The 26,097-nt window shown below is 40.3% G+C and overlaps 6 protein-coding genes across 6 annotated transcripts in view; 3 read left to right on the top strand and 3 right to left on the bottom strand.

The window, feature by feature from the left end:
• Positions 1 to 2,237: 2,237 nt before the first annotated feature.
• LOC6650869 (acyl-CoA Delta-9 desaturase) lies at positions 2,238 to 7,456 on the top strand. Its single transcript, XM_002073021.4, has 5 exons — positions 2,238 to 2,260; positions 5,407 to 5,713; positions 5,775 to 6,111; positions 6,174 to 6,520; positions 6,586 to 7,456. Exons 1-5 carry the CDS (start codon positions 2,258 to 2,260, stop codon positions 6,840 to 6,842), a joined length of 1,251 nt encoding a protein of 416 aa, XP_002073057.2. The 5' UTR covers positions 2,238 to 2,257; the 3' UTR covers positions 6,843 to 7,456.
• A 435-nt stretch (positions 7,457 to 7,891) lies between these two features.
• Positions 7,892 to 26,097, bottom strand: part of LOC6650870 — a 31,596-nt gene continuing 13,390 nt past the window's right edge. Inside the window, exons 2-3 of the mRNA XM_002073022.4 lie at positions 8,469 to 8,915; positions 7,892 to 8,409 (exon numbers count right to left, since the gene is read on the bottom strand). Of these exons, the coding sequence (XP_002073058.2) occupies positions 7,958 to 8,409; positions 8,469 to 8,865 (849 nt within the window). The 5' untranslated portion in view covers positions 8,866 to 8,915 and the 3' untranslated portion in view covers positions 7,892 to 7,957. The remainder of the gene's footprint in view (positions 8,410 to 8,468; positions 8,916 to 26,097) is intronic.
• Positions 10,461 to 10,945, bottom strand: LOC6650871 (protein apnoia). Its single transcript, XM_002073023.2, has 2 exons — positions 10,812 to 10,945; positions 10,461 to 10,753 (listed from the first exon to the last, which is right to left on the bottom strand). The coding sequence occupies exons 1-2, from the start codon at positions 10,924 to 10,926 to the stop codon at positions 10,461 to 10,463; spliced, it is 408 nt and encodes a 135-aa protein (XP_002073059.1). The 5' UTR covers positions 10,927 to 10,945.
• Positions 13,054 to 14,136, top strand: LOC6650872. The gene is made up of 2 exons (XM_002073024.1): positions 13,054 to 13,744; positions 13,808 to 14,136. Exons 1-2 carry the CDS (start codon positions 13,054 to 13,056, stop codon positions 14,134 to 14,136), a joined length of 1,020 nt encoding a protein of 339 aa, XP_002073060.1.
• On the bottom strand, positions 14,394 to 15,595 carry LOC6650873 (wnt inhibitor of Dorsal protein). The gene has a single exon (XM_002073025.3). The coding sequence runs from the start codon at positions 15,464 to 15,466 to the stop codon at positions 14,537 to 14,539; it is 930 nt and encodes a 309-aa protein (XP_002073061.1). The 5' UTR covers positions 15,467 to 15,595; the 3' UTR covers positions 14,394 to 14,536.
• On the top strand, positions 17,187 to 26,059 carry LOC6650874. Its single transcript, XM_023180107.2, has 13 exons — positions 17,187 to 18,607; positions 18,675 to 18,772; positions 18,831 to 19,148; positions 19,232 to 19,350; positions 19,406 to 19,491; positions 19,575 to 19,980; positions 20,036 to 20,688; positions 22,719 to 22,972; positions 23,044 to 23,399; positions 23,461 to 23,605; positions 23,673 to 24,206; positions 24,268 to 25,208; positions 25,269 to 26,059. Exons 1-13 carry the CDS (start codon positions 17,203 to 17,205, stop codon positions 25,927 to 25,929), a joined length of 5,976 nt encoding a protein of 1,991 aa, XP_023035875.2. The 5' UTR covers positions 17,187 to 17,202; the 3' UTR covers positions 25,930 to 26,059.

The following is a 26,097-nucleotide window of genomic DNA, read 5'->3' on the forward strand; positions in this document are numbered from 1 at the left end:
TTAAGTGCGAGATCCGGAGGTATGGTGCTCGGCACCTCTCCAGGCTAGAGCCCAATGATAATGAAGAGGAGTCACACACTTGACCTGCCATTTAGACCAGAGACAGACTGGTGATTCCACCTCCATTTCATAATTACCTTGGACACCCTTGTGCTTATTGTCCATTTAGGATAGATGGCAAATAAAAAAAAAAAAAAGTATAACTTGTCCAATTTATGTTATATTTTTATGAAATTCTGGTGGGTTCATAGATATTAACAACAACAAAAAAGTGGGTGGCAAGATTTGGAACAAAATTGGTTAACGTGAAAACTAACATACTAAGTTTAGCTGTATCATGTGTTCATTCGGGACCAAAGCGACCTTGGACATGTTTCATGCATTTTATTGAATTTAGCATACCGTTTCACCCTACAAGTGCATGGTATAAAAAACTATAAAGTCTTGTGCTTATGCATATTTTGTCTAGTACTTGAAGGTTTGTAAAGTAAATGAAATAGTTTAAAATATGTGCTTCTACCCATCTGGGTGGCATGTCAAGCGAAACCGGTTAACATTACTCTCCAGTTGGGGTTCGGTGTACTGCAATGTCTGTTGCTTATGGCTTACACTCTGACCTTCATCATGTTGCCACAGCGGTGGACATGTTGTGTCAAACCTTCGGCAATGCGATGCGGCCTCTGACAACACTCGGCACCACTAGAGATGGCAAATATAGTTACAAGTTAAAGCTAAAAACCACAAAATTGGATACTTTAACTTTAACTTTAACTTTAGCTAAGGGCTGGGTGTGAAAAACCGAAAACAAAACCAATCAACAACCATCAAGACAAAAACTAGCAAACTGTAAACAATTTGCCCACATGAGGCATAAGAAATACCCAAAGAGGAAAAAAGAAAAAAAATTGGCCATAAGTGTTGTTTACTCACAGAACTAAGGCAATTCGATTTCTGGCCCATTTTTGTTGTTGTATTTTTTCTTAAAGTTTGTTACCATGTTCGCACAAATATTTAGGCGGACTAAACAATAATTAAGTTGCGGTCATGAAAAAGCCATTTAGAACTGTGACCAGCAAAGAGTTGCTCAGATCAGGGTGAATCTGTTCGTATAGCATGTTATGTCACTAAGTTTTAAGTCTCTTTTGTTTTGTTTTGGCGCATATATGCATATAAGTATATATGTATGTATATACATATCTGTATATGCATATTCATATTCGCAAGGCTAAAAACTGGCTAACTGGCTGGCTGTCTGACATATCTAGCATTATATATGGCCCAGATCAATATTGAATTATATTTTAAGAACATTATATAACATTAGCAACAAGTTTTTGGAATATACTAAAACCGTATTCAATTTTCCGCCAGACATTTTGAAATACACAATAGATGATGACATGGACATGGACAAGGTGCTCAACTTGACCGATTCTTGGGAAACGCTTGACCTGCTCAACGACCCCACCAGAAATGGAGAGAGAGAAAGAGAGAGAAAAAGACCTGACTACGTGATGTTGAAATTAAAAACAGAGAGCACGAGATCACTTGGGTACTTCCCCTTGCCCACCAAACAGCTACTAACAAAAGTGTAAGTGACTTTTGTAGGTATCCTCAACAAATAAACACACACACACACACAGACGCACACATACAGACATACTATCGTCTATCGTTTGGAGCCACGCGCCTCATTTGATAAACAAGCGACCCCGGCCCCAAGCCCCTGGCCCCGTCTTAACGATCGTCTCGGCTTAAGAATCGGCGAAAAAAAAGAAACAGAAACAAAAACAAATTCCGAGGCGACCGAGAGCAACGACGATGGCTTTTAAATTCGATGTCGGCAAACTTTGGAAGCACACTGTGTCGCTCTTTCCCTCTCAGACAAGCAGACAATTCGTCTAACAATCGTCTCTGTGCGAATTCTTTCAACTAGGCGCTTAAAAAGCACTGCGACTCGTTCCGTAACTTCATAAGCCGTGCATTCATCGCGCCTCGTGGACGTGCCCGTGTGGTGTTTTGTGTGTGTATGTGTTTAACTAAAGAGACCCAATAAGCCGGAGTAGTATCCTTCAAAAAGGATACGAAATAACGAACTTTTATCTGTGCGACACAAAACTTGTGTGTTCTTTCGGTGCATCAATTAAATTCGTCTGGTGATCACTTGGATAACGATTCTATCCTGTAAAACGAAACAAAACTACAAAAGACAATTAACCAAAAATACATTTAATTGGATTTCCAAAAAAACAATTTAATGGTGAGTAATAATTTGGTGTTAAAATCTTCAAGGAAAGGAAATAGAACACAGATATAATTTCTTAGAAGTTCCATATTGAAAATTTAGAAGTTCTTGAAACTCATTTTAATATTGCGGAAGTCATTTCGAGGCTATCATAAAAGTTTGACCACAGCACAAAATCGAAACATTTTAACCAAATTAATAATAACAAAACAAAACAAAAAAAAAACCATTAGGCACCTATAATAAATGTTCGATGAACGACAAGCGTCAGAGGCACTTCAAATCGCTTGATTTTCTAGTGAATCACCTGAAACACAGAGCAGTACTATGGTTTGTTGCTTACGCAAATCAAAAAAAAAAAATATAAGAAACCTGTGGCTACTCACGTATTTCACATAATAAATAAAAAATTATGCTAGCCTTAAATATCACTATTGAATCTCTATCCATAGAAATCAATAGGGTTTTTTGGCGATGACGAAATCGCCAAAGGAGTCGGCTAGCTATAATCACTATCATCATAATGATCATTTCGTATGACCATTGCCAACTTTTGTTTTGTTCTCTCTATTCAATCTGAATGTGATATGGTATCTGATTCTGTTTTGTGATTTCTGAATCTCTTTTTCATCGACGAACGCGCTAATTTCGAATGCGAAAAAAGTTATCGTGCATGTCTACATACAATATGAACACACCAATAATGAATATTGATGCCTCACCACGCATAATATGAATGTGAACTACTGTGCTGTTGCTATAGACATACATATATTACAAACTGTCGTCCATTTGTCCGTCCATTGGTCCGCATCCATATGCATATATCGAATTGTGGCCAGACCAAAGTCACGTTCCCCATCCCCAGTCGGAAGATTGATTTTATTATGCGTCAGGCATCGCGTATTTGCGTGCGAGCTGCTCGAATCGATCAATGGAAGCTCTGGCCGTTGGTATCAATCACAGCGGCATTAGATTTGAGTCAGGTCTCTAACCACTATATAGAAATATATATAAATAAATCTTCTTCTTTTTTGTTCTGTTGTTCTAACTACACACATTGAATTGTTAGGTCCAATTGTGACGTGTTGATTGTCCAGGCAAAAGCAAAGTTCGTTCGTCTAAAGAGATGCTAGAAAACCAGAGTCTGAATCAATATCATAAACAGAATCACTATCACAAATTGTGCACGAGGTTGTCTTTAAGAATAGAGAACCTTGATTCGGCTTCTCAGAATTTTTCTGTTTTTTTTTTGTTAAACAAAAGCAAAATTTTGGAATATTTTTGTGGTTATTTAACTATGCTAATAATCCGGTAAGAATGATTGACTGAACGTTATGCCTCATCGTATCTAAAATTAAATAGAGTTCTTGACTTCTAAAAAACTAGTTTCTAGCCACCGTGTGGCTGATGTGGTTCGTGTGCCATCGAAGCACCAAAAAAAAGATATATAAACTAAGAACCACGCACAATTTACCAGTTTAGATATTTTCTATTGAATATTTAGTATGGAATGACATTAAACTTTGGAGTTTGTGACTTTTGATTTGAATGCAACCGCATATCTATGTATGTAATTTATGTGCACTAGTTTAGAGCATGGACGGATCTAGAAACTATTTTCAGGGGGTGTCAATGCAATAAAACAAAATTACCTGGCCACTTTGAAGATTCACTAGTTGGCGTAAAAAAAGATTCCAAAAGAAAGAATAGTAAATTGAAATATATTATGCACGGAGAGGGCTTAAAAGTGAAGGATATACGATACTTTAATTCTGTATATTCAAGTCAAAATAGGTAAATGTAAATAGAATATTCAATTCTATAAAAGTAACAAGAACATTCAAAGTAAATTTGTTTTTTTGGTTAGCTTAAAGAACTCTTTTTGGGTGAATAATACCTGGAAATCACTAGAATCAGAAATATTGTTAAAAACAAAACGTCTAACGTCTCATGACATTGAACCAAAGCCAAGTTAATGACATGAAATCTCTTGGAGCAAAACTTGCCTTTTCAGCCAATAAGAACAATTTTGTTTATACCAATAAATAACATGCATATGTTATGAGGTCAACCGGTTGCTGATTGTCGATTGCCGATTCTAAAGTAGCGAAGAGTCAGTCTATTATGTAGTTGTGGGAAACCTGTTGCCAGGCCAAAAACATTCAACTAAAGTTTGAAGTCAATGTCATTGAAGAGTCTTTTTAATTGATGTTTGGCGGTTGCATGTACATATATGCAATTATCTGCATCTGCGGTATATGGTTACAATCCACAAATCACGATTTTCCAAGTGGCCATTTTAGTTAACCGAGTGTTTGACAAAACTTATCCATCTATGCTTAAAACGCTCTTGCCGATGGCTGACTAAGCAAATGCTGATATCCAAATCGATAAGGTATAATCATTAATCAAATAAGCAAAATAAATATATACATAGATACTAAAAGTAATCACAAATGTCTATGATTTAAATCGTAACATACTAGGCGTATGCGCAATATGTATGTGCAAGTTGAGTAATTAACATTTTCATTCATTATCAATAATTTATTTGTCATTAAATTTGTTGTACTCATTTTCAGTTTTAATTTTGAATAGGAAGACTTGTAAAATGCAAAACAGTTTAATATGGAAAGAGAAAAACATAAATTAAAAAAAAATATTATCGATTGCCTCTTCGATTGCTGTTGTTGTTGTTGTTTCTGTTTTGTGTTTCTTTTTTTTTTTCGTTTGTTTTTTGTTTCTTTGAATTTGGATTTTCGAATTTAACTTCCTGTTTGCTATCTTTGTATCAGTTTTGAGTATCATTCAAATAGCCGAAGGTCGCTGTTGTTTTAGCTAAAGTTGTTCTGGCATCAATCTGGTAGCAGTCACCTCGAGTTGGTCCATAATTAGCTGTGCAGCTGGGCCAGGGATGATGACTGGGATGCCTTTTATGAGGAAAGCTAGAAAGAGCCTGCCAAGCATACGAAATGAGGTGTACACACACCGACACACACACACCCATACATAATTTGCATCATCTCTCAAGGAAAGGGGGAAGACAAAGACCTGCCAGTGACAGGCCATTAATCAGGAAATAAGCTGTGGGAATGTCAATATAGAGAGGCATTTGACTTGACTTCAATTGACTTAAAAAATACTTTGGCATTTTGCAGATGACACCCAATTTAATAGGCAGCACCTTTATATTGGCCGAAACGGCAATTGCCGATGGTAACAACAATAAGATGGCCGCTCCCGCTTCCGCTTCTGGAGCGTCAGCAGCTGTGAAATCGTCAACGATCAAGAGCAAGGAGTCCTCGGTGGCCAAGGCCACTGAAGCAAAGGTATCACCAGCTGTTAAACCCTATGAAATGGAAATTGTCTGGCATAATGTTGTCCTCTTCATCATTCTCCACTCGATGGCCTTATATGGAGGATATTTGATCTATGCCGAAAGCGCGTATCTGGAGATAGTGCCAAGTAAGTAAATTATTAATAGACTTTGAAATTTCTTAAGCTTATTTCAACTGCCTTTATGTAGTTTATATAACCATGTTTTTGGGCGGATTGGGCATTACGGCTGGAGTGCATCGTCTATGGTCTCACAAGGCTTACAAAGCAAAATTGCCATTGCGCATCTTCCTCATGCTGTGCCAATCGTTGGCCTTCCAGAACAGCATTTGGGAATGGACACGTGATCATCGTGTGCATCACAAGTTTGTCGATACACATGCCGATCCTCACAATTCGCGTCGTGGCTTCTTCTTTGCCCACATGGGTTGGCTGATGTGCAAGAAGCATCCCGATGTCACCAGCAAGGGAAAACAAATTGATATGAGTGATATTGAACAGGATCCCGTGGTTATGTTCCAAAAGAAGTGAGTCTCATCCATCGTCTTCTAAAACTCGAAATTTAATGCAAATTCCAAATTGCTTTTAGATTCTACTTTATTATTATGCCAATTTGCTGCTTTGTTCTGCCCATGTTGTTCCCATACTATTGCATGGGCACATCGCTGCGCGTCTGCTTCTTCACCTGCTCCATTCTGCGTTATACCTTCTCGTTGCACGGCACATGGTTGGTCAACAGTGCTGCCCATTTCTATGGCATGAAACCCTACGATGTCAACATCAGCTCGGTGAACACTAAACTCGTGTCGACCATCACCTTCGGCGAGGGATGGCATAACTATCATCATGTCTTCCCCTGGGATTACAAAGCAGCTGAATTGGGCACTTATGGCTACAACTGGACCACAGCTTTCATTGATGTGATGGCAAAGATTGGTAAGTTTTGTGCTAACCCAGATGAATGCCAAACCAAAGTTTACTAACTTTTTGATGATTTCTAGGTCAAGCCTACGATCTGAAGTTTGTGTCAAAGGACATGGTCCACAAGCGTGTCCTGCGTACTGGAGATGGTTCACATATTGCTGCTCTAATCGATGCCAATAACAATGATACAGCTCCTTCTAACGAATTGGTTGCCCATCTGGATCATGATCTGGAGGAGACTGCCGTTTGGGGCTGGGATGACAAGGATATTAGCGAAGAGGATCGCCAGGGTGCTTCAATTGTAAACAGTGAGCTCGAATGCAAACAGGATTAGGGTGTTAGAGCGTCTTAGAGCGCAGTTTACTTATCTTACAAAATCGAAAGAAACATAAACACAAATCGGGACTGCAGTATTTATATTAATTGCTTATATACTCCAAAACAAAACACAAACAAAAACAAAATGGTGTCTGTTGAATACAAAATCTTAGCCCCCTTTCCAAGGAGGATAAGGAGGAGTCGAGTCCCTGTCGACTGTTTAAGCGCATGCCAAACGATAAATGGCATGGCAAAATTAAAAAAGTTATATCAAATAATGGCTTCAATTCCAAATAAAACTATTCGAGATTAGTCAAAGAGTTTGCAACAAAAACAAAAATTAAAAAAAAAACACAAGTAAATTTTCACCACAGCAAAATCAAATAGAAAACTGTATCTTTATCTTAATTATAAAAAAAAATGTTTTCCAATCTAAATTTGCCTATATCGTTCAGTTTACTGAGCAACTATATATATGTAAATGAATGTATGTCTACGCAAGAGGTTCTAGTTTTAAGAGTACTTACTAAGGTATATTTTAAGCATCGACTCTTTTTATGTGTGTAAATTTTTTGTTAGTTATACTATATAGGCACAAATGCTCTCCTATTGTAAATTTCTTAAAACAAAACAAAAAACAATTGTTAAAAATACAAACAAAAAAATCTAAAAGAAAACTTTTAAAAACCTGAATTTTGATTTTTTCACTGTTGTTTTTTATAATAAAATAAAGTATTATATGTAAAAGTGAGAAAAAATCCTATTATGAGATTGGAACCAGGCCAAAAAAAAAAAAAATATTAAATAAACGAAGACTAAACTGCCACCTTTCTCTCTAGATCAAACCCAAATATAATTGGTCTTAAGCTACACGATTTATAAAAACTAAAAATTTTATAGAATTTAAATAAATGTGAACTGAATTTTTAGTTCATTAGTATTCTAATTATTAAAGCTGAATCCGATTAACTTTGTGTTGAAGTTTAACTAACACAATTGAATCTAAACACATTGATGAATAACCTCAGCGACAATTTACAAAAATGTTTATTGATAGTGTGGAAACTGAAGCCAATGACAGTCTTTATTGAGTATAGTAGTAATTCAGTATAGATGGAACTAATGGTAGGGCTAACTATAGCTAATATGTTGTTCATCCTGGTTATTGGCCTGAGTTCGAGCCGCATAGAGCAGTGCGGCCATGAAAGCGCCATTGTTCATAAGAAGTGACAAAATGGTGGCCATTTTTAGAGCCGGCAAAATAAATGGCAAAAGGCTGCCCAACAATATAACTGGTAGCACCAGAATTGGTACAGCCATCTGCAGCATTGTCACCTTATAGGAGTTTTTTTTGTGTTTCCGTTTGCCCAATAATCCACCACTGCCACCTGCAACACCGCCATCACCTACGCCAGAGCCACCAGCCAAGCCCTGCTGTTTGGAGTCGCCTTCTGCTTCGGGTTCATAGGTCTCAACACTGCCACTGCTGCCGCCAACTCCACCCATGGGTGGAAGATTGATTAGACTCAGTTGCAGGTCATCGGATTCGCGACGTCGTGCACGTCCCATCCGGGATTTGATGTCTGTGAGTGAAATAATAAGGCTTACTTACTGAGATCCCTTCAGAATATCGTTTTCTTACTCTTCTTTAGGGTAAACTTTAACTTATTTTCCTTGCTGGGTATAACTTTTAAAAGCATTCCGGGTAAAATGTGTAACTTAAGATCCCGATGCTTGAAGAAGCGCTGAAAGTTTTGCACTAAACGCAGATTTAGCTCCTTCTCGGACATTTTTTGATACTTGTCCGAAACGAGACTGCCCAATTGAGTTTCCTCGCCAAAGAACTGATCGAGAAAGTCCTTGGTCAGATTGGCTGTATGTGGCATATGCTTGCGTTCCTCCATTTTCTGGAGCACATAGAGTTTTGTGCATCGCAACATGCTTGTATCCCGCAAACACTCATATACACGCATGGGAATTGACGCCCTAAAGTATGGCACACTATTTGACAGATGGGCACGAGCTTCGTCTTGGTTCATGTCTTGGCTAAGTGGCAATGCTTCTGCTTCTTGCTGCTCCTGAGCCTGGCCTGAAACGAGACAAATGCCAAGCCCGAACAGGACCGGCACGGTAAAATGGACGAGCATATCGATTTGGATAACGAATTGTTATTAGCTGGACTCGACTCGACTGGACACAACTGCACTGCAGCAGCCACAGAGCTAAACTGAACGCTTGTCTAAGATCAGAGCATCGACAATCCTTAGCTTGGCAGCCAACTAAATGGTGTCTACATGGCTACTTCTTTCGACCGCTTTCCTCTGGCCAACTGGTTTCACTTGGCTTGGCAGAGACTGCTGCCACTACTTAGATTTAGTTTAGCAGGTCAAATAGTCGTTGTCGCTCTCTATTGGCCTGGCCCATTTCTCTAAATTATTTGCCTATTCCATTTTTTCTTTTCTGGTATTACCAAATTTTTGTTTGGCTCACTCCAGATTATTAGCATTGGTGTGGATTATTTACTAGGCGATAGTATGGTCTCTTATCTTTGCGTTGGTTTTTGTCATTTTATCGGGCACTTCACAGCTGTCGCAGTCGCCTGTCGCTTTGTCTGTCATGGTCAACTAGTGGGAACTCAATTCTGAAACTGGAACACTTGTCTCGTATATCAGACAGGCGAACGATGTCAGCAATGCGCCAACAAGTAAGAGTAACCCACACTATTCCCCGCTGTGCGTTAGAAATTTTTATGATCTGATAATGTTAGTGAGAATTTCTATTATCTATCTATCTACTCCTATATGAAATTTGAATATTTTCCCTGACCATCAACACTTGAATGTAAATGGGAAAAGAGTCTTTATCTAATCGCGAAACACTTTTTCCAAAACGAGACAATTAGTAGGTACTATAATATTTAGTTTAAGTGTATGTCATCTTCGTTGTCATCAATTTTTATGATTAGCCAAGATTGCTAAATTGTCACAAAGTGGAACAATTGAAGCCGGATTCAAACTACACGGGGTAATTAGCTGGTTAGTTAGTTGCCAAGTTAAGCCCAGTTAAGATAGATGGCCAGCAAAGTGCTTTAGTTTAATCAAGTGAGAGTTTATCAATTAAATGCCGACCATAATGAGGCATAGGAGTAGTTAGATTATAAATAGTGAAATCTATACTGTTAGTAATAGCTATTTTTCTTTTTGTTTTTTGCTTTTTCATTTTCATATTCGACTAAGTGTGACCCATTTTTGGACTTTCTTTACGTGCTGGATGGGGGCGAGCACGTCTTTAAAGCTGGACGCCCAACAAGACGGAAGAGCAATTGAAAAAGAACTGTGAATCGTTGCCTGATTGGCATACGAAATGAGTGATAAAATTTCACTTTCCGTGATCAAGCCATCAAATGTTGAAACAGAAAGATAGCAATTCTTTTTTTGGACAAAGTCATTGCTTGTATTAAATATTTTTAATTTAATTTTCTTTTCTTTTGTTTTGGTTTTAAATAAATAATTTAAACTAAACTTAAATTATTATTTGGTTGCATGCTCGCTGAGGTATAACTTGGCTTGCTACCAGCTCTTCCTCATCCATTTAAGATTCCGCTTTGTTCTGTCTTGCTTATTGATTGGCAGCTCTACCATTCCTTTTCCAGCCAAACGGGCTGCTGTGTATGGGAATGGGAGTAGACAACGGGAACGGGGGCGGGAACTGGGGCGGCAGCATAAGCAGCAGCTGCCTGAACGGGCAGAGCACGGGATAACATCTGTCCGATGGCCAGCACCAGCAAGATGACACCCACACCCAGACCCTTAATGGAGACTACAGTGAGAGCGGCCAACAAGGTGGTAATTACACCGACAACAAATGCTCCTGGCACTAGGGCAAAGCTAATGCGACGCAAAAAATGATGGCCAAATGTGCGGCTCTCTATAATAAAAACAAAACAGTTAACAACAATCTCCACTTCAGTTCAATTGCTACTGACCAGCCACATCGGAATCCGTTTCCGAATTATTGCTGGCCTGCTGCTGGCACAGAACCATATCACACAAGAAGCACAGGCACACAAGGGCTAGAGTAATTTTCTGAACAGCAGCCATTTCGATGGATTGATTAGTCCTTTTTGTTTGAGTTCGTTCGTAATCCGTTTTGGGGGCACTGCTCGGCTCCGGCACTTGCACACAATTGAATGGCTTACTCACAATGAACTTGGCTTTTATCGACATAGGGTCTTGAGTCTAGATGGGCTTCAGTTAGCGTCGACGGGGGGCAACTACTTGAAATTCGTCAGCCGGACATAGCAATGTCGCACGAACGTGCACCAAAACAAGCAAATCGTGCCAGACCCAACGGTCAGCGATGCCGAATCTGTCTCGCACCACGAATACGCATTTCACTGCCGCCCTTTAGGGGCATGTTAACGCATTTGGTGGCGTGAAGATAGATGGTGGTGCTGCATAGGAACTTGGCTCGGACTCATGGGCATTCTTTCACGACGCGTGCTCATATATTGAGGACAACAGTCAATTCGCTTTCATTTTTCGTTTTTCATCCACATGGCCATAACGATTAATCAGCTAATTAACAATAAGGTGCCGCATATTAATCTACAACCTTTCTTTTGATTTATTGTTTTTGTAACGGCTTATCATTGATAAAATACCAATACATATACATATATGTATGTATAAACTATATACTACATACATAGGCCTCACCCACACAGCCTACATGCCTCTACCTTCACTTTCGATAATAGAGAGTGTAAAACTCTTGAAATATTACAACAGCAAAAAAAAAAACATAATAACAACAACAAATTGCACAAGAACAACTCGAAAATCAGCCAGCAAAGAAATAAAGACTTAACGTTTTTTTTTAAACTTTAAATTAAACAAGTAATATTTAGGAAAAAACTTGTAAAAAATGTATTAAAGATTATAAACATTTGCTGCGCTTAATAAGTAGTAAATTATGGTTCATATTTAATACTGTAAATTATTAAAAGAATTATTTTAAATACTTAAAGAAATTTCTAAACATTTTAATCATTTGGCCAATTTTTTCAATGATATTATTAAGAGAGTTTTAAGGACTCATAATTAGTTTATATTCTTCAGTATATAAGTTTAAAATTAAAAAGTGCTAGCCTAAATTGCAATTATAAAATATATATGTACATACCATAATTTCCTAATACAATCTTTCAATGTCTCTTTCCCGATTTGGTGAGTTTAAAAACTTGCTGGGATTCTTCTGATTCATTTATTTTTACTTACAAAATCTTTAAAATAGATTAGAATATATTGAAAAAAAAAATAAATTATGATATTTATTTTAACACCCATGAAAGCTTATAAATCTCTTTTAATTTAATTTATAGTTAAACTAGGCAAAATATAGGGAACATAGGAGATCATCTTATGGAATTACTTTTTGAATTCCCATATAATATGAATGCGTAAAGTTTTTGGAATAATTTATGAGAAAGTAATTGAGGGAACCAAATATGCTAAGCGGATTTTTCGTACTCGTATCAATAGAATTTACTTTCTACTCTGGATTTTGAAGGGGGACAAAAAATACCCTCGCCATAGCCAAAGAGATCAACATCTTAACACTGTGAAGCCAAGACGATGGACCAATTTTGTTAAACAACTTTCTCATGCAATGGTCGTCAGAGTTAATTGCCAGCGGTATTGGGCTAAAGAATGACGACAGCCACCGTTAGGAGTCTTTATTCAATTCAATATTATTTATGGCTAAGTTGTTGCAATAGTCGGAGGAGAAGGTATGGTGGGAGGAATGGTGGTAATTACAGCTAAAAGAAATCAATGAGCGAGATCAGTGAGAAATTGCAGGCCTACTCTAGATATTTGCAACAGAGACACAACATACATTGCCTGGCAATTTAATTGAAGAGGATTCCGATTCAGCACAAGAATCGTGTTCTAGCCTCTGACTCGAGCAACTAGTTTGTTGTTGCTGTTGTTGTTGTTGTTTGGCTGGCAAGTGACACCGGCTGGCTAGTTGGCTGCATTGTGGCTGCTGTGCCCAATTCCAATGCCAGAGAGTGGCTCTTCTGGCTGGAGTCTGCTTTCTTCTGAGTTGATAAAACGCTTGGCGCACCGCGATCATGCCACATTTTGTGTCTGGCCATCGCAGCGTGCAGAAAGACTAAGACTCAGATTTTAGACCATCCAAGTGTTCAGTGATATGCAAACAAGATGAGTGGCTTGCTAAGATTTCTATTGTTCTATGCCCTGACCACAATGCTAGCCAGTGGCCAGGATACAACTATTAGTGAGGAAATTGCAACCGAAGCGGCACGGGGATTGGCCAGCAGCTACGAGCCTGAGGATAAGCAGGCATTGAAAAAAAACACACAAATCTTCATGGGCATTTACAAGAACTACAAGAGTACATATTTGGGCAATAAGACGACCAGTGAGTACAAGAAGCGTCTACGGGATCGCGTTAGTGCTGTCCAAATGTCCAACAATGAGGCCAGTGCAACGGCAACTGAAATAGCAGAACCAGAGCAAGTGGAGGCCATTGCCGATGGACATGTCGATGCTTTGGCTCAGGAAATGCGTAACGATGCCAATGCCGAAGTCTTGTTGGAGGCACAAACAGAGACAACCATTTATGATGACACTGAGGGGACTTCGGGCAAAAAGAGACGCAAGCGTAAGCGCAAATATCGCAACAACAACAAGAAACGCGATGAAGATTCCGAAGTCAATACAGAGCCAACTTTGGAGGAGGAGAATGAGAACATGCAGCGGTATCAAGTGGGACCCGGCCTAAATGTCAGTCTGGACATGAGCAATGACATTGTCCATGTGAAACTGGATGGCGAGAATCTTAAAGATATTGTCGCCGCCCGTTGGCTTAGCTTAGACAACAGCGAGGAAGGTGAGTTCAATCCGAGTCCTCCTCTCAATTCATTCTTTTAACCAATTTCATTAATTTATTTAGGCCGTGGCAAGAAGTACGATATGATAACCAAAGTTTTACCCCTATTCATCCTGCCCTTTCTTATCCAATCGGCAATTGTGCCATTTCTGGTGACGAAACTCAAATTGCTGCTAGTTAAATCCATACTAGTGGGTAAACTGGCCATTTTCCTGCTCATCATTTCGGCCATTAAGAACAGCAATAAAATGGTCCAGAGCTATGAGGTGCCCTCCTATTGGGCTGGCGAACCGAGTCGGCGTTCTGAGCTGGCGGCAGCCGCGTCTTCGGCGGCAGCGGCTGCCTACAATGGCTATCGGGTGGAAGGCAAACCGACAACATGGATAAGCTAAATGGGTTGTTGTTTCACACAAGATTTGTGGTTTCTTTAGTTGTATGGACTGTGCAATAAATATATAGAAAAATTGTCGTCTTTCAAGTCTTTTTACAGTGAACAATTATAATCGAAATTCCAGTGAAATCCAATTTATATATTGATCTGTTTTGATTTGTAGCGATTAGATAAAACCATCGACAATATCACCTGCTCGTGTCCGGGTAAATAAATCTAGCATTGGAAATATAAATTTACGGTCATAAGTTGTATATTTCTAATGATTGATATTTTATTGTTTTGTATTTTTTAGTTGGCAATAAATTAATAACAACTTAAGGTCTAAATAATAGATATACATAGATGTAGAGGGGCTCAACCAGCGCCCCCAATAAAAGGAAAGCACCTGCTGCTCCCTTCTAGTAGCAACTGTATTGTCGTTCCAATTGCACACAGACATCACATTGGAGACGGAATCCCCAGACTAGTTTGCAATTGCAACGACGCTCCATGCGAACGTGCTGGGTGCGTACGCGATAGCCACAGACTCGGCATAGTTGCTGGCAGGAGAGTCGCTCCTCGGCCGAACCGCTGTTATCCTTGGTGCAACGGCGTCCCCGTGTGCCGGACCAACGGCCACTGGCCTCGGGCTCACAATAGTTGGGCGAGTCCTGCATATAGACCAGGGAGTCCAAGGGTATGTTTTGCCACATAATCTTTAGATTGCTAATTGTGGTATCCAATTGAATGGCATCGTCGTACATTTGTAGTAAATCCTGAGCCACATACTCGAAGGGTTTCATCACTGATACGCATTGCTCCTCCAGGCATTTGCCTTGTGGACTCGACTTCTTGCAGCGGCATTCCTCCTCCAATGATTGCTTCAGTAGGGCGCCAACTACACGTTGATTATGAGCAGCTGCACCCACTCCGAGGCCAAATCGTTTCTCGTATTGTTCCAATGCCTTAGCCGGCTCATGGGCACAGGGTACGTTTAGGGCATTTTTTGTGCATCCACAGCCAGCAATCACACCATTCGCACAATCCTTGGTGAGTGTGTAAACTATGGCAGCCATGGAAATGGCAGCCACATAGACATCTTCACGATCCAGCGGAATGACTCCAGTTCCTGCATTCTTTCTCCTTTTGACGAAATCAGTGCTCGGGCAGTTCCAACGTTGCCACTTAAAGTTCTCCTGGCAATGGGATAATGCCTGCTCCAAGCTAGTGCTAGTGATGGCCTCCCAGGAGAGAGGAGCCTGGAATTGTGTGTATTGATAATAGTTCATCGGCTCAACAATGGCCGCCGATGAGCTGGCAAAGCTCAAAAATATGTGTATAAAGAACATTATGCTCTGATGTTATCTCTTGACTGTCGTTGACTCAACTGATTGCTGATTAGAGTCCTCGTCCAGGTTTTATACTCGGACGAGGGGCCGCCCGTCGGGATCTACCCGTGGGAAATACGAGACTGGACCGAAAAACCGGAAATTTATCTTTCCCACTTGGGACTTTTTTCTTTTTGTATACAAAAACTCCCAGCGTCGAACAAATAACCCATCAGTCTAAGGCGGCGATGCAATTGCGGAGCAGCCCAATTTTATCCGGACTACCTGCCGATACCGACTGACCGTTGTCTGAGCGGCCCGTGTCCAGTGTTTTAGGTGCCTTTGGCCGAACGCCCAACTTTCCCACGCTTAAGCAGGTAGACATCATGCGGGGTTGGACGTGCTCATGAATGAACTCTGTGCAAATTCCATTCACACTTCAGGATTTTCCCAAACTGAAATGCACAATATCAATGTCCCGTGGTCCTCGTTCCGTCCGGGACTCGTTTTGGCCTGTCGTAATGGCAAGCCAATTATATAACAAAACATATGACAAATAAGTATCGGAGCAAAATGTTTTGTGTGGATATAATTTGGAAAATTAATTGCGCTTTGCGGTAAGCTGTTGTGAATACCCCGGTATGAAGTCGGAATTGTTGTTGGTATTTCCGGCAAGAAGTTAATACCGGGCTTAGACCCAAAAATGGTTAAAAGCAATATCGAGAGGATAATGTAGCAATATGATCTTTGATGTGACTATTTCATAAATCCTGTTGGAGTTTTATAAATACTAATAAAATGTCTTTAAAATTTCATTAATTTTCACTTATAACAATAAAATCTAAATTGTATTTATTAAATAATTGGTTGAATATATAGAACGATTATTTTCCTACAATTACAAACATTACAGACTACATATCTATGATATCATGAGATATGATAAGGACACTTTCCCGCAAAAGGATTTTGGTATTGGGAGTTTGTAACGTGAACGAGTTGTTAAGTATTTATATATAAAATGTTACATATTTTTATAAAGAGCAATTAAGTCACAATTCCTAAATACAATGGCATTTGAACAATAACGATCTAAACATTATAGGAATAAAGTCAACATCATGTTGATTTCCCAGAGAGTACATAATATGCCTGGGAAAATATCTTGTTTGGGTTTTAACACAATGAAAATACCAAATTCTCTAATTAGGTCGAAGCCACGTAGTACCGGAAAAGGGTTTTTTAGGACCTAAGCGCCGGGATAGTACACGCACACACACACGCACACACATCGAAACCATGAGGATAAATTAGCGATATTCAGGTAGAGGATAAAAAAAATTTACTGAATTGGTTTTCTAGCATTGTCACACATGGATATTTAAGGAGTTGGAAACTTTGGGCGCCGGCGCCGGGTTTTTGTAAACTGAACTGGGGAAAACGAAGCAGATTTTTGTTTTGTTTTTGGCATTTCTAAGTTTAATCAAAGCACGCGGCCAACGGTTTGGCCCATAAATTTCACAAACCGTCTATCTGTATACAAAGTACGTGTGTCTGTACTATGAGAACGAGAGACCGTTAGAGGCTTTGTCGATTAGATTAGCAATCAGTGCGTTGCCATATCGCATCGCACGTTACCAATTAAGATATAGAATTCCACTTATAGAATGGTTACCTTGCGGTTAACGCTTATTGATAGAGCTTAGTAGCGCTATAGTTTTTGCCCGTGCCGGATTAACGCGCAAAACTTTGGCGAGATGATAATTACAGCAAAATTGGTTGCCATCGGCCTGAGCCTGGCATTGACTGCATTCACAGTATCGACTATTGTGTTGGCCGTGCAGAAGGCTGATCTAAAGAAAGATCTACGCGAGGCTCAGGAGAAATTGGATCTCTTGGAAGCGGGTTTGCAAACATCAACAGTGGCACCACCAACATCGACTAGTAGTAATCCCACTGCAGATCCCGGAGAATCTTCTTCCACTGCAGACCCAGGACAATCCACTCCCACGCCAGCTCCCGGGGAATCTTCATCCACTGCAGATCCAGAGCAATCCACGTCCACAGCATCTCCAGGGGAATCTTCATCCACTGCAGATCCAGGGCAATCCACGTCTACAGCAGCTCCCGGGGAATCTTCTTCCACTGAACAACCAGGAGAATCGTCGACTACATCTACTACTACCACATCACCGGATGAGGAAATCAATTATCGTTTGCCAAGTGATTTAGCTCCCACCCATTATGATCTTTATCTATTTCCGGATACCGAGACGGGTCTGTTCAGTGGACAGGAAAAAATTACCATTAGCGTTAACGAAGCCACAGATAAGATTATTTTGCATTCGTTGTACTTGAATATAACCAGTCAATCTGTACTCAAATCGGACGGCTCGTCAGTGGAAATCAAAGGAGATCTCATATTCGATTCGGTTACTGAATTCTTAACTATTGAATTGTCAGAACAATTGACGAAGGGCAGTACAATAACTTTGCATTTGGGATTTGAGGGTTCGATGGCCGACAAAATTGTTGGGCTGTACAGTTCGTCGTATTTGAAGGCAGACGATATTCGCAAATGGATAGCCACATCGAAATTTGAGCCCACATATGCTAGACAGGCATTCCCATGCTTTGATGAGCCAGCAATGAAGGCCAGCTTTAGGATTACACTGGTGCATCCCGTCGATGGGAACTATCATGCTCTTTCCAACATGGACATTGATTCGGAAGTTAATCAAGGTGCCTTTACAGAAGTCACTTTTTCGGAGAGTGTACCAATGAGCACTTATTTGGCATGTTTCATTGTTTCTGATTTCACGGCCAAGCAAGTGGAGATTAATACCAAGGGCATTGGGGACCCCTTCACCATGAGTGTGTATGCCACACCTGAGCAACTGGATAAAACAGATTTTGCCTTAGATGTGGGCAAAGGTGTTATTGAGTATTATATTGAATACTTCCAAATTGAATATCCATTGCCCAAACTCGATATGGCAGCCATTCCTGACTTTGTCTCGGGGGCCATGGAACACTGGGGCTTAGTCACCTATCGTGAGACGTCTCTGTTGTACGATGTTGAGACAAGTTCGACAACAAACAAACAGCGAATTGCCAGTGTGATTGCCCATGAATTTGCTCATATGTGGTTTGGTAATCTGGGTAAGTTCTATAGCCGCTTCGTTCTGAACAATCAGATGTGAATATTCTTTGTTTTCTTACTACAAAGTTACTATGAATTGGTGGAATGATCTTTGGCTAAACGAAGGCTTTGCCAGTTTTATAGAGTATCTCGGTGTAGATTCTGTTTTCCCTGAATGGCAAATGGCAAGTGCTAGCAGTTAAGTCTATTAGAATATATAAAATCATTTTACTTTATCTGTAGCGCAATCAATTCATCACTAGCACCTTGCATGCTGTACTCACGTTGGATGGCACTCTAGGTTCTCATCCAATTATACAAACTGTTAAGAACCCCGATCAGATAACAGAAATCTTTGACACCATTACGTATTCCAAGGGTTCGTCCTTGGTGCGTATGGTGGAAGACTTTCTGGGCGAGACAACTTTCCGTCAGGCAGTTACCAACTATCTGAATGAGTATAAATATAAGACAGCAGAAACCGCAGACTTTTTTGCGGAAATAGATAAATTGGGTTTGGGCTATAATGTCACCGCAATTATGGAGACCTGGACTGTGCAGGTAATCCGAAATAACTTACCCATAACAAATTCTATCCTGTTAACCCATTTGTTATCATTGTTGTTGTTGTTGTTGTTCATAAGATGGGCTTACCTGTCGTCACGATAGAAAAAATCTCAGACACTGAATACAAATTGACACAGAAGCGTTTCTTGGCCAATCCGAATGACTATAATGAAGACCACGATTATTCGGAATTCAAGTGAGTTGCATTTGGCGTATCTGATGAAAATTTTCGCACATTTTTTATACTGTAGCTACCGTTGGTCGATTCCCATCACATATGCGACCAGCGCAAGTGCGACGGTCCAGCGCGTTTGGTTTTATCACGATCAGAGCGAAAGTAAGTTGGGTCATATGTATGCAAAGTTGAATCTCATGATTAAGTACCACATTTGATGCCATCTTCCTTCCTATTGAACACAGTCACTGTAACCCTGACCAGCGCTGTGGATTGGATCAAGTTCAATATTGACCAGGTGGGCTACTATCGTGTCAACTATGATGACTCATTGTGGGAGGTTCTGGCCAATGAACTTGTGGCTAAGCCAAAAAGCTTTAGTGCCGGAGATAGAGCCTCGTTGTTAAATGATGCGTTCGCCCTGGCCGACTCTACACAATTGCCCTATGCCACAGCTTTCGATATGACTAAATATCTGGAAAAGGAAACGGACTATGTGCCGTGGAGTGTGGCCGCCTCGAGATTGACATCCCTGAAGCGCACATTATACTACACTAGTAGCTACAAGAAATACAAGGCATATGCAACAGAGTTGATTGAACCAATATACACATCCCTTGGCTGGTCAACGGATGAAGAACATCTCAACAAGTAAGTTCTTACTGATGACACCAAAAAGTAGACGTACTTATGCCATATTTTGCAGTCTTCTTCGTGTTACCGCTTTGAGTGCTTCGTGCTCGTTGGGCCTGGAGGCATGCCTCACCGAGGTTGGCCTACAGTTCAATAGCTGGTTGGCCAATCCCGATGTACGCCCCAATCCTGATGTGCGTGAGGCTGTCTACTATTACGGCATGTTGTCGGTGGGCAATCAGGAAACTTGGGAATCGGTTTGGGACTTGTTTGTAAATGAGACTGATGCCAGCGAGAAGTCCAAGTTGATGTACGGATTGGCAGCTGTCCAAGAGCCATGGTTGCTTCAGCGTTATATCAATCTGGCCTGGAATGAAGAATATGTGAGGGGTCAGGACTACTTTACCTGTCTCAGCTATATAGCAGCCAATCCGGTGGGTGAGCCACTTGTTTGGGAGCATGTACGTGAGAACTGGTTGCAATTGGTCGAACGTTTCGGCCTGAACGAACGGTATTTGGGCAATCTAATACCCTCGATAACAGCTCGTTTTAATACACAAACCAAGCTCGAGGAGATGGAATATTTCTTTGAGAAATATCCTGAAGCCGGAGCTGGCACTGCGGCCCGTGTACGTGCTCTGGAGACAGTGAAAAACAACATTGTGTGGCTTCAAGAGAATTTAGATAGCGTTGACGCCTGGCTGGACAAGCAACAACAGACCAAATAAATAGCCTTATAAATTGGACATTAATAATTATCCAATAACCTTATAATTATTATCTTATTGCCACTATAAACAAACATGAGAATGTGAAGAACCATTGAAAAATAAAGATTAGCCCTAGTTAGTGGGGAAAAAACAAAATTACACCTCTATAAATAAGCAATTACGTTGAACTAGTCACAAATATGTAGATATGTATACATATTTAGACCATCGATTGGGTAACAAGGGAAAATCGATTAGACATGGCTGATAACTAACCGCTGTTTACCTACGGAAAAATATCTTTGCATTTTTGTTTAAATGTGAAATATTGCGCAAATAACACTGTGTGACAAAATTGCATTAGCTTTAATCAAGAACACTCCATAGGTACAAGGAAATTTCACATATTTTGGAAATACTAGAAAATCGTTTATCAGAACTCCATAATTACTTGGCGCTATATTAATTTATTGATCTAAAAATATAAAATAATGGTACAACCACTAACCATAGAACACATAGATGGGACAAACTCATGATTTTTTGATTGCAAACGCTAGCCTAGTCATGGAACCCCAGAGAACTTCGGGAAAACCCGAACGCTCTCACTCTCAATGAGAGCGTAAAATGGGGAGAGGGCAAAGCAGCTACGAAAAAATTTCAGTCTAGCACAGACTACAGAACGACGAAGGCAGGCCTATGTCGCTTGTGATTTCGTTCTGTCTATGTATGTGTACACTCGTCTGTACATGCTCAGTCTTCGTAGTGTGTGTGTGACGTGAAGTTGTACAACATCGCATCTCAACAGCTCGCTCGACCAAAATTTTTAATTTTCGACAAAACAGCGACAATGCGAATAGGATATGCCCCTGTGGAAAGAATATCAAGAAATATTGGCATCAGCTTCGTATGTATCCCGGTGGCTCTGCTGGTAGAGTGTTCGCTTGACGATCGGAATGTGCCTGTTTATTTGTTTCTTTTGCTTAATTTAGTTTTTTATTCTATTTTTATTAAAAAAAAGAAAAAAAGACCTTAATGGTCGGTTTCGAGTTGGGAATCGAACCAGCGACATTCAGATCGCCAAGCGAACACTCTATCGGCACAGCCACCGGGATACATACGAAGAAGATGGCAATATTTCTTGATATTCTTTCCACAGGGGCATTTCTTATTCGCATTGTCGCTGTTTTGTCGAAAATTAAAAATTTTGGTCGAGCGAGCTATTGAAATGCGATGTTGTACAACTTCACGTCACACACATACTACGAAGCCTGAGCATGTACCGACGAGTGTACACATACATAGACAGAACGAAATCACAAGCGACATAGGCCTGCCTTCGTCGTTCTGTAGTCTGTGCTAGACTGAAATTTTTTCGTAGCTGCTTTGCCCTCTCCCCATTTTACGCTCTCATTGAGAGTGAGAGCGTTCGGGTTTTCCCGAAGTTCTCTGGGGTTCCATGACTAGGCTAGCGTTTGCAATCAAAAAATCATGAGTTTGTCCTATCTATGTGTTCTATGGTTAGTGGTACAACTTTTCAACTTTAAAGGCACTTTACAACACTGGCCACATTTGTAATTTGTGTCTTTCTGTCGAATAAAATAATTTGGTAACAAATAATTAATGGCTCTATTCGAAAGAAATAATTTAAATCACATTTATAATAGATTTTTTAAAGAAGTTTAGATGTAAAGAATATTTGAAAAGGTGTGTTGATAAATATCTTGCATAAGAAATTTACATGCCTTTCCTATACATACTTGCTGAGACTTTGACCCGTGATAAAAAAAAAGAATATATTGTCACACAGTGTAATTCGATTAACATTTGATAATTGTTACTGTTCCACTGCCGCACTCTGTGCAGATTCATTGTCCGTCCAATAGTTCAGTTGTTTCCCTATTGCCGATTCTGTTGGTCATAATCATAATTTAAGCCAAAATTATCGCAAATGATTGAATAGGGGTATAAAACGTTTCAAGTGCCTACAATCAAGAATAGTTATTGAGGCAAAAGCAATACATTTACCACAATTAACCGACTGAGACGTTGCTGGCCAGTCCCCTTTTCAGTTACTTGCGGCATTTGGAATTGCGAAGATGTTTTTGTCGAGTTATTGGTTGCAGGTGATATTAAGTTGGGCCGTGGTGGCCTTTGCCACGGCCACCGTTGTGGTTGCCGTGCAACTTGCCAATTTGGAGGCCGATTTGGCAGATGTGCAGGCCAAAATAGACATGTACGAGTCATTGAGTGGCAGAACCAGTGACTTGGCCAAGGATCGTGTGCGACGTGATGATGAGGTGACACATTCGTTGACTTATCAAAAAACGGCTTAACACCACTCCCTATCTCTTTCTCTTTCTGCGGATAGATTGATTATCGCCTGCCCACTACACTGGAGCCCACGCACTATAAACTCTATTGGCATCCAGATATTGCGACAGGCAACTTTAGTGGACAAGAAACCATCAGTATTAATGTGCTGAAGGATACAAATCAAATTATTTTGCACTCCTATCTGCTGGAGTTGACAAGCGTCTATGTGTTGAACCATGAAATTGATAATTACGTCTTGGAAACCGAGCGTCAGTTTCTAATTATAACCATGAAGGAAGAATTGACAGCTGGTTCAACCATTACCTTGGGCTTGATTTTCAATGGCCAAATGGTGAACAAATTGGTCGGTCTCTACAGCAGCATTTATACAACAGAAGCCGGAGATCCAAGGTGAGTGGTAATGTTTGTTTCTTATCCGAGCCTAAAATTATGCAATGAATCTAATTTATAGAACTATTGCCACTACGAAATTTGAACCAACATACGCTCGACAGGCATTCCCCTGCTTTGATGAACCAGCCAAGAAGGCCACTTTCCAAATTACAGTCGTCCATCCCACTGGCTCTTATCATGCTGTCTCCAATATGCCGCAATCGGTATGAGAAAATGGCAAAAACTCTTACTAGCATGCTTGATTAATCAGAAACCTTTTCATCCCTTTAGGAATCTATTTATTTGGGTGAAAATACTGAAGCTGTTTTCCAAACTAGCGTTAAGATGAGTACCTACTTAGCTTGCATCATTATCTCTGACTTTGATTCCAAGACCGCAACTGTGAAGGCCAATGGCATAGGAGAAGATTTCTCTATGCAAGCCTATGCCACACCGCAACAGTTGGAGAAACTTCAGTTTGCCATCGATTTTGGAGTTGCTGTAACCGAGTATTATATTCAATACTATAAAGTACCATACCCACTACCCAAATTGGATATGGCTGCCATACCAGACTTTGCATCTGGAGCCATGGAGCATTGGGGCTTAGTTACCTATCGAGAGACAGCTCTGTTGTACGATGAGAGCTACAGTTCTACTGCCAACAAGCAGTCTATTGCCGGTACTTTGGCTCATGAGATAGCCCATCAGTGGTTTGGAAATCTGGTCACCATGGATTGGTGGAATGATCTCTGGCTAAACGAGGGTTTCGCCCGTTTCATGCAGTACAAGGGTGTAAATGCCGTTTTTCCCGCATGGGGAATGGTAAGTTAATCAAGCCAAGAAAAAATTGAATCACTGATTCATTTCTTTTCCCACAATTCAGCTGGAGCAATTCCAAAGTGCCACTCTGCAATCCGTCTTGGTATATGATGCTAAACTCTCGTCGCATCCCATTGTTCAGGAGGTGAAAACACCGGATCAAATTACTGCAATTTTTGATACGATTAGCTATGATAAGGGGGGTTCGGTTATTCGCATGTTGGAGAATCTTGTGGGCTCGGAAATCTTTGAGCAGGCTGTTACCAACTATCTGGAAAAACATCAGTACCTAAACACAGTGACCGATGACTTCTTGTCGGAGGTTGCTGCTCTATATACCGCAACTGACGTGAAATTATTGATGCGCACTTGGACCGAGCAAATGGGCTATCCAGTTCTAAATGTGACCCGTAGCAGTGATAGTGGTTTCACAATTACCCAGCAACGTTTCTTGTCCAACAAGGTCAGCTATAACGAGGAGTTCGAGACTAGTGTATTTAACTATAAATGGAGTGTCCCATTAACGTATATTCTTGATACGTTTGAAAGTGGCCAAGAGGCTAGTAGTTTAATCTTTGCTTATGACCAGGATTCAGTAGGCGTGACTGTGGATTCTGATGTAAAATGGTTAAAGCTTAATGTTCACCAAATGGGCTTCTATCGTGTCAATTATGAAGAGTCTATTTGGAACTCAATAACTCAGGATTTGATCACGAATATCAATCGATTTGATATAGCTGATAGGGCGCATTTGCTGGACGATGCCTTTGCCCTGGCCGATGCCAGTCAATTGTCTTATCGCATTCCCCTTGAGATGACCGCCTTCTTGGGTTTGGAGCGTGACTTTGTTCCTTGGTATGTGGCAGCCGAAAAGTTTAAGACACTGCGTCGCAGTCTTATGTATGACGATTCCTACGTTGCCTATTTGAACTATGCTCGTTCCGTGGTCATTACAGTTTACCAGGAAGTGGGTTGGACAGTCGATGCTGATGATCATTTGAGAAAGTAAGTTCTCTACATCACTTGCGGGATTAAATTGTATTGATCAGTTTCCCTTTTTTTCAGTCGCCTGCGGGTTTCCATTATCTCAGCAGCCTGTTCCTTAGGTTTGCCTGATTGTTTGACCACAGCCGCACAGCTCTTTAATAATTACCTAAATAATCCAACGGATGCCAATAAACCATCCCCTGATTTGCGCGAAATTGTCTACTACTTTGGTATGCAACAATTGAGCAGCGAATCCAGTTGGGAGCAGCTATTCGATCTCTTCAAGAGCGAAACCGATGCCAGCGAGAAACTAAAGCTTATGTACGGTCTGTCTGGTGTTCAGGATGCCCAATTGATTTATCGTTTTCTGGAATTGGCTTCTAAGGACGAGAGTGTGGTGCGATCTCAAGACTATTTCACTTGCGTTCAGTATCTTGCCAATAATCCCGTTGGTGAGCCTGTAGTTTGGGAATACTATCGCGAGCATTGGCCAGAATTAACCGCCCGCTTCGATCTGAACAACCGCAATCTTGGCAGCCTAATTTCTCAGATCACTAAATACTTTGCCAGCCAGGTGAAACTCGAGGAAGTTCAGCAATTTTTTGCCAAATATCCGGAAGCCGGAGCTGGTGCGAATGCCAGGTTGGTGGCCTTGGAAACGATCAAGTACAACATTCAATGGCTGGAACAAAATAGCGGCGATATCGGTGAATGGCTAAGTGGCATTTCCAGGCTATAGAATTGACCACCAAAAACCCCGTTGTAAACTTGTTTTATCTAATAAATATGCCTAAATAGTCGTAATTTCCATTGCATAATCAAATGTCCCTAAAGAGTTCAATAAAACAAGAATAAACACCAAAATCAAATCATAAATAAAACCATGAATTTTTATTTTATCCGTCAA

The sequence above is a fragment of the Drosophila willistoni genome, chromosome 3R (genome assembly GCF_018902025.1).
Source record: "Drosophila willistoni isolate 14030-0811.24 chromosome 3R, UCI_dwil_1.1, whole genome shotgun sequence".
NCBI lineage: Eukaryota > Metazoa > Arthropoda > Insecta > Diptera > Drosophilidae > Drosophila > Drosophila willistoni.

Excerpts from the sequence above, each read along its gene's own strand:
- LOC6650869 (XM_002073021.4), top strand. Across the intron at positions 5,714-5,774 it reads GTATCTGGAGATAGTGCCAA|TTTATATAACCATGTTTTTG; the intron begins GTAAGTAAATTA and ends GCCTTTATGTAG. Across the intron at positions 6,112-6,173 it reads GTGGTTATGTTCCAAAAGAA|ATTCTACTTTATTATTATGC; the intron begins GTGAGTCTCATC and ends AATTGCTTTTAG.
- LOC6650871 (XM_002073023.2), bottom strand. The coding sequence starts at position 10,926 with ATGGCTGCTGTTCAGAAAATTACTCTAGCCCTTGTGTGCCTGTGCTTC. Across the intron at positions 10,754-10,811 it reads AACGGATTCCGATGTGGCTG|AGAGCCGCACATTTGGCCAT; the intron begins GTCAGTAGCAAT and ends TTTTTATTATAG.
- LOC6650872 (XM_002073024.1), top strand. The coding sequence starts at position 13,054 with ATGAGTGGCTTGCTAAGATTTCTATTGTTCTATGCCCTGACCACAATG. Across the intron at positions 13,745-13,807 it reads CTTAGACAACAGCGAGGAAG|GCCGTGGCAAGAAGTACGAT; the intron begins GTGAGTTCAATC and ends TAATTTATTTAG.
- LOC6650873 (XM_002073025.3), bottom strand. The coding sequence starts at position 15,466 with ATGTTCTTTATACACATATTTTTGAGCTTTGCCAGCTCATCGGCGGCC.
- LOC6650874 (XM_023180107.2), top strand. The coding sequence starts at position 17,203 with ATGATAATTACAGCAAAATTGGTTGCCATCGGCCTGAGCCTGGCATTG. Across the intron at positions 19,492-19,574 it reads TTATCACGATCAGAGCGAAA|TCACTGTAACCCTGACCAGC; the intron begins GTAAGTTGGGTC and ends TATTGAACACAG. Across the intron at positions 23,606-23,672 it reads TCTCCAATATGCCGCAATCG|GAATCTATTTATTTGGGTGA; the intron begins GTATGAGAAAAT and ends TCATCCCTTTAG.